The following is a 7194-nucleotide window of genomic DNA, read 5'->3' on the forward strand; positions in this document are numbered from 1 at the left end:
TTTTCCTTTGTTGAAGGAAACACAGAAATAGGCACCAATTACGTATCAACGGAATCTCGGTTTTTGGTATCCAGCTATCAGGTGTCTGACCTGGGAACGTCGAGCCAATAGAAGGATAAAAATATCATTTCTCTGATGTTACATTTGGACTCTACGTTTCTGCTACGGAGATCTCCACGCTCATGTAGCAGATACTCATCTTTAGCTGATTGGAATACGATGGAATTCACCAAAAAATATTGCAAAATTATTTACCAGATCTGTCTATCTACATAGAACAATTTGAGTGTTGGATTTAGCATGCCAAGGTTTCTGGCTTGGATGTCCTACCTGCCATGGCCCATGGAAATATAAGTCTTCCTTCTTGAAAGTACTCATCAAATTGACCACTGTGACAGAAAGGAAAGGTCTTGTATCATCACTTAGCAATTATCTGAAGACAAAAGGTCTTGTATCATCACTAAAGACAACAGTTTCTGCTACCTAGCATGTGATTTGGTACGAGAATATTTGGCTTTTGCCCAGAGGATTTTGGTTCTTGTACACAGATAGATCGATGAACTGACACATCATCCATGGCCAGGTCAGTAAAAGATTTAAATTTCTTTTTTGTTTTTTTGGTGAAAAAGGGAGGGAGGACCCGCCCTATATTTTATCAAGTACGAAAGAGAAAAAGAGCACAAAAAGGATCATGCAATTTTATTCGGTATTGTCCACTTCTGATGATATCTAACAAGTTGGATGGGTCATGCCTTTTGTATTTACTGGTTTAGATAGGTTGCTATCTTTCATTGTATTTGGATTAAATTAAACAAGTAAAAAAAATACTTGAGCTTCATTGCGAACCTCAAGGGAAAGTTACAACTGTATTACATTAGTTGTGCCAGTAATTTATCAAGGTATAAAGGGAATAGATGATATTTACTTCCTATGCTACACTTAATTTAGGTGAAGATCTAAAGTGAATATTTTTGTACAAGTGGCTTTGAAGGCGAAGCCGGGACATCATCTAACCTCTCTGCCTGCTGCAGGATCCGATGCTAGAGTTTTAATGAATTTATGCACTTGGAAGCAGGTGAGATGAGGTGATATTCTAAGACAACTGCTCATACAAATTTTTAAAGGAAATGGGATTTTAATTCGTTTGTAAAAAGAAAATTAGCTTTTTGGATGTCCAAGCTCAAGTTTTTGGGATGGTGAACCGAGCCCGAGCTTCGGACTTCCTCCTAATCATTAGATCATGCGAAAGTAAGTTGGCAAACATGAATTCACATAGATTGGTCGACTGTGAACCTGTGCCCAAATTTTTGCTGCTCGAAATTTAGTTGTTTGTCTCGCCTTGGTTGACCTAACTCATCCAGTGGGGCAATCATGGCTAGATTTGGCATCCCTCCAGCTCAATCGATCCTATGTTTGAAGCTTAGGATGAATTTTTCTCATTTTGTTTCAGACTGATCCAAAAGGTTGCCATCCACTTGGAATGGGTTGCTAAGATACTAATATGAAATGAAGGTCGCGTGCCCGAACCACGCTCACCGCAAATTTTTAAAATAAAAAATTTTGATCCATGCTCATTACAATTTTCCTTCTTGCTTTTTAACTTCTATAAAAATGTTTTAAATTTTTCAAAAAATGACATCACAAAGTTGCTCTTTTCCTCTCAATTTAGATTAAATGTTTTATATTTTTTAAATGATAGAATAAAAATTAATAGTTAAACGATTTTATGCTATTACTGGCAAATATGGAATTTTTATTTCTTTAAAATTGACATAACAAAAAGTTATATGTTCATAAAGTAATAATTTTTTTTGGATATTCGAGGGGGCCAACCACCACCTTTCTACCTCTACTCCAGTCCACCCATATTCCGAATAACTGAGTTCTAAAATTCAGTGTGGAATAAAAATTGTTGAAGTAAATGATCTCATGCTATTATTAGCCAATATCAAAATTTTCCCATTAGTGCTGGGAAGTGGCGGAGGCGCTGGAAACTTAGATTGTGGGGTAAGAATATCCACATGGCAGTATTTTATTGGCCTGACATACTATCAAGCTCGTATTACCGGATGTAGACTATAATTTCCCCGACTCAAAAGGAATTGTACGTAACAGCGGATGCTAATTCAGTAAAATTCGTGGAAATTTTAGCCAAAAGAAAACAAAATAAACAATAATAACATGAAACGGCTACAGATAATACATAACTTACAGCGCAATTCCAACCTACCGCGCTCACTTCCTCGCCCGCTTCCTGGTAGACGCCGACGGCGGCTTAGCAGGCGCCGCCTCCGCCTCCTCCCTCGCCCTCTTCGCCGGCGTTGGGGTAGGCGGAGCCACCGCCCTCTTCGGCGGCCTCCCCACGCTCCTCTTTCCCGGAGCGCTCGTCTCTGGTGCTTTCTTCGCGTAGGTGGCGCCGCCTTCCTGGCGGGAGCCATGGCCCTTCCGGTCTCCTTTCCCCCCCCTCCTCTGCTCCGCTCCTCTTACGCTGCCCTCGGAGGACGATCCTTTCAGCATCTCCAGCAACGTCCCGTTGGATGAGGGCGAGCTCCGCTTCATCCGGTTCAAGAAGCTCGCGGGACTCCGCTTCTTCTCCATGGACGCCGCGGCCGCCCCGCCGCCGCTCTTCTTCTCCACCTTAACCGCCGTTTCCGCCGCCGCCGTGCTCTCCGCAGGCTTGGATTTGGGGCTGGGAGCGGGAGCGGGGTTCGGGCTCTTTCCCACCGCCGCACCTCCTTCTCCTCCTGCTCTAGTTCCGCTGCGGCTCTTGTTGGTCCTCAAGCCTCTTGTCGCGGATCTTTCTTTGGCATTACTCTTCTTGGCGCTGAGGTTTTGCTCTTCCGTCTCCCGCTCCTTCCGATCCGAATCATGCTTCTCGTCCCTCTCCTCCTTCTTGGCCTTGTTGGAGATGCAGCTACGCTTCCGACACGCGACTATGGGAGTTGAGGAAGAGGGTTTCTCAGGTAACGAGCCGGCCAAGTCCGGATCCTTCTTGAGCTTAGTTACGACTTGCTTCGGCTGAGGGGGAGGCGGCAGAGGCGGCGGCGCAGATTCCACCGCCGGGGATGGCGTTCGCGCCAGCTTCCGGATGGTTGCAGCCATCTCCTTGGCGACGAGTTGCCGGAGATGAACCGCCGCGGTGGACTCGGAAGAATCTTTGGGGTAGAAGACAATGGCGTTGTTGAAAAGGAGCAGTAGATCGCGAAAGAACTCCACGCCCGTACACGCCCTCCCGACTCCGCGCTCCAGCTTCGCTCGCACCATCGCTAGGTCCACGTGTTGCCGTATCACACTCCGGTACTCACCACTTTCCTAAAAATTACTCAGAAAAAATATTACTATACAATAATCCAGTAGTTAAATGGAGCAAGATGGTGAATTTTTAAACGTAACACACAGCTCTCTATCCCGTTACGTTTCCTAGATGCGGGGCGTCTTAGATGTATGGCTTAGATATCGTCACCCGGAAACTGGGACCTACTGGCGATCACGCACAACAACCAGGATGTGGACATAAATGAGAGCTCCCTAAATAAGAACGGCCGTCCCGATCAGAGGCACATAGCCTTTCGATTCGATCACAACCACCCGTCCTTTAAAGTTGGCCACATGAAAAAGTACGTCCATGATTGCAAGTAGAGTTGGCCATAGCAAAAATCCCAGCTCGATTTACTACAGGGGCTCCAGATATCACGTCCCAGCATTATCGACCAGACAACGGGAAAAGTTCTTTGCTCAACAACGGGGTTTGCGCGACTTCGTGGTAGCACCTAATTGGCGTTGCCAACAACGCCGCCACTAAATCGATTTCTTCCACGTAGACAGGTTTATCTTTTTTTTTTTTTTTTTTTTGGTGAAAACGTCAATTCATAACATGTTTATCTTTCAAGTATGGCCCTCCAAGCACGAGAAGCTGGGAGACCGACTATCAGGTGGAGAATCGCTTTTACACGCATCTTGGCGATCATCATCGTTTCCGCTAATCTAACATTTCGTCGTGTACAACATCTGGTAGAGGTCAATATGACACTAGAAGTATCTTAATAAACAACGTGTCAATCTGACGGTTACAGTTCATATAACAATAGGAATCAGGAAGGAATAAAGACACTCTTGTGTCAGTGGCCGGATTCAAACTCCAAGACAAGACCGAGTCACGATATGATAGGTTCGAATCAAATATTCTAATATCGCACGTTAAATCCAACGAGTTTCTGATTTATCCTTTTTCCATGTGGTGGAAACTGGAAACCAAAACTTAAACATCCCCCTAAAGGCTAATTACCCGCGCACGGAGTACAGTCAATTTTATTTTCTTTACGGAGACGACATAGGAATTTCTATTAATCGGAAAAAAGCACGCGATAAATTAAAAATACCTGGCTCTCGAGCCGGTGCTCGAAAACAGAACCGTACTTGTGCGACCGGATGATCTCGAGGAAGGACGCCAACGGCTGTGATTCAGCGACTATCCGCTTGGCGATGACGGAGTCCTCGTCCGCCTCCTGCTCGTCGCCGCCGCTACTACTGCCGGACGCCGCCTTCCCCCGCCGCCCCTTCCGACGCCTCGACCGGCTGGCGGAGCTCTGGACGTCGCTGCTCTCCTTTTCCCTCTCCGTCTCCGCCTCGCCACCCTTCGACTCGGCCACCGACTCGCCAGACTCGCCCGTCTGCGGCCGCGGAAGGCCGGCCTCGGCCGCCGCCGCGCCCTTCGCTATCGTATCCGAGCTGCCGTTGTATGACCCTTCCCCGGCAGCTTTCTCGCCCCTACCGGCGGTCGGATCGGCTTCCCCTCCGCTGGATCCAGGATTCTCCTCCGGCTTCCCGTCCTCCCCGCCGGGTTTTCCCTCATCCTTCGGATTTTTCGAATTCGACTCATTGGAAGACCCGCCGGAATCTCCGCCGGAGATGCGATCTCCGGAGAACGATCCCGGCGTCGATCCCGGCGATCCACCCACTTTCTTACCGTCATCCTTCGGATCCTCCTCTCGCTCGCCGGATTCCGTCTCACGCAAGCTCCGTTCTCGCTCTTCTTTAAGCTTTTTAAGCTTTAATTCCAAAGACCTAAAAACACAGAAAAAAACCAATCATATCTAATATCTCAGACCTCGTAAATCCAAAACCGTCGGATTCCCATCCAACGCCACAAAAAAGATTAGCCTAAAAAGCTGTCAAAAAAAGAAAGAAGGCGAGGGATGGATTCCTTTACACGATCGAGAGATCGTATCGTTCGACCTCCTGCCGCAGCTCGGCCACACGGAGCTTCCGGAGCTCCTCGAGCCAGGGGACTTCCGCCGCCGCCGCGTCATCGCCGGCGGCGTCGGCGCCACCGTCGATCCCGGCGGCGACGGCGAAGCGGCGTTGGAGGTCGCGGTAGCGCTGGCGGCAGTTTTGCGGGGTGAGGAGGTGGGAGAAGGGGCTCCGGGCCTGGACCTCCATGGCGACGGAGTCCCAGCTCCGGGTGCCATGGCGGTTAACGGCACAGGCAAGCAGGAGCTCCTCCCACGTCCCCCAGATCTCGCGCTCCGGATCGCCCGATCTCGCCATCGACGATGCTCATCTTGCCGCCTCCATCGTCCTCTCGTCGCCTCCGCTGCGAGACCTAGGGTTTCCCCCTTCTTCTTCCCCATTTCTTGGCTTTGGTTTCATTTTATTTTTTTCCCCCTTTTTCTTTACGGTTTATTTTTTCTTCCCTTTCTTTTCAACTCCTCTCTCTTGCTTGGGCGTTATGTAAGGGTGTGAAAAGCACGCCAGTTCTTAGAGGTAGCGATTTTTTATTTCATATGACGAAATTACCCCTATCTGTAAGAATTACGCGATTGGTCAGAGTCTAATGTGCTCCAGCCACCCAGGGAGCGCTTTGGGGACGGGATGGTGGAAATGCGGTGCTGCTTTTATGGATTGTTTTGGATGAATATTTTTTTAAAAATTTAAATTTATATAAATATTTTTTTAAAATTTTATATTTATTTTTTATTTTTATAAAATATTATTTTTTATAAATGTCTCAAGATTTTTCTAACATCATTAATAAAAAAATAAATTTATTTTAATTAAAAATAAAATAAAATTTAGAAATTACCTTTTTTGTCTTTTATTGTGACTACCTTATAATTTTTTTTTGCACATCTACCTATTAAAAGTATTTTACTCACTTTACTTTAAAAACGTTAATTTTTTAACAGCATTAGATGGCATAGATACATATAAAAAATATGGATAAAAATGGTAGAGTAGCAAAACAAGTGTTTTATGAAGATATATATACAAATATCAATTTTGAAAGGGTATTCATGCAAAATTTGATATTTAGGAAGGTTCATACAAATTCTTTTTTTTTATCTACCACCTTGTTTTGGGTTTTCGATAAAAGTAATAGAGATGGTTTGGAGAAGTAAGACACAGCGCAGGGAAATTTGTTTGGGTAGGTCCGTTTGGAGATATAGAACAGAGAACACCTAAGGTTCTGTAAAATGGAATAATTACAGAAAATAATAATATTAATATATAATAATAATTATTATAATATTTTATATTTTTATTATTGTATTATACTATAAAAAATATAATATTATATTATATTATAATACATTGATATATTATATTATATAATATCAAATTATGTTATATTATAAAATCGATTAAGTTAGTGTAATAAATTGTCACATTAAGTTGTGTAATAAGTTGGATGCCATTAAGGAAAACATGGTTCACAGGTGATATTGTTATTAACTTGCATATTTGTGAGTATCTTTCATCACCAAAGATGCCAATGTTTCTAGTAGCACATACCGCGATATTTCTTAGCTCAAAACACTTGTCACTAGCGCAATTATGACCATGCATACAAAAACTGAAAAAAATTACAAATTTCTATGACAAAGCCATAACATGTTCTCTCTTGCTTATGAAAGATCGAACCAGTTAATCTTAAACAGCCACGCAGGCACTATATCAATTTGCCATATGGTAGTTGGTGAAATACACATGCACTTCATAGGTCTTAGGTAAAAGCAACCCGTAGTAAACTTGAACCTGCTACTGTGCTATTAAACAAATATCAGCTACACAAGGCATTATCATACCACTGGCCTGTGAGCAAGATAATGAATTTTTTTTCAGTAGAAGGGCCTTAGTGTGTTTGCCATGTGAAAGCTGATAAAATATACAAGCACTTCACATTCGTAGGTGAAA

General features: G+C 44.1%; 1 protein-coding gene across 1 annotated transcript; it reads right to left on the minus strand.

The window, feature by feature from the left end:
- Window positions 1-2000: 2000 nt before the first annotated feature.
- Window positions 2001-5732, minus strand: LOC103723225 (uncharacterized). Its single transcript, XM_008814074.5, has 3 exons — window positions 5210-5732; window positions 4380-5064; window positions 2001-3312 (listed from the first exon to the last, which is right to left on the minus strand). Exons 1-3 carry the CDS (start codon window positions 5545-5547, stop codon window positions 2236-2238), a joined length of 2100 nt encoding a protein of 699 aa, XP_008812296.3. The 5' UTR covers window positions 5548-5732; the 3' UTR covers window positions 2001-2235.
- Window positions 5733-7194: the final 1462 nt, after the last annotated feature.

This window comes from Phoenix dactylifera, chromosome 2, assembly GCF_051530095.1.
Source record: "Phoenix dactylifera cultivar Ajwa chromosome 2, Ajwa_hap1_PhDact_Kaust_v1.1, whole genome shotgun sequence".
Taxonomy (NCBI): domain Eukaryota; kingdom Viridiplantae; phylum Streptophyta; class Magnoliopsida; order Arecales; family Arecaceae; genus Phoenix; species Phoenix dactylifera.

Excerpts from the sequence above, each read along its gene's own strand:
- LOC103723225 (XM_008814074.5), bottom strand. The coding sequence starts at position 5,547 with ATGGCGAGATCGGGCGATCCGGAGCGCGAGATCTGGGGGACGTGGGAG. Across the intron at positions 5,065-5,209 it reads CGATACGATCTCTCGATCGT|GTCTTTGGAATTAAAGCTTA; the intron begins GTAAAGGAATCC and ends CTGTGTTTTTAG. Across the intron at positions 3,313-4,379 it reads AGCACCGGCTCGAGAGCCAG|GAAAGTGGTGAGTACCGGAG; the intron begins GTATTTTTAATT and ends AGTAATTTTTAG.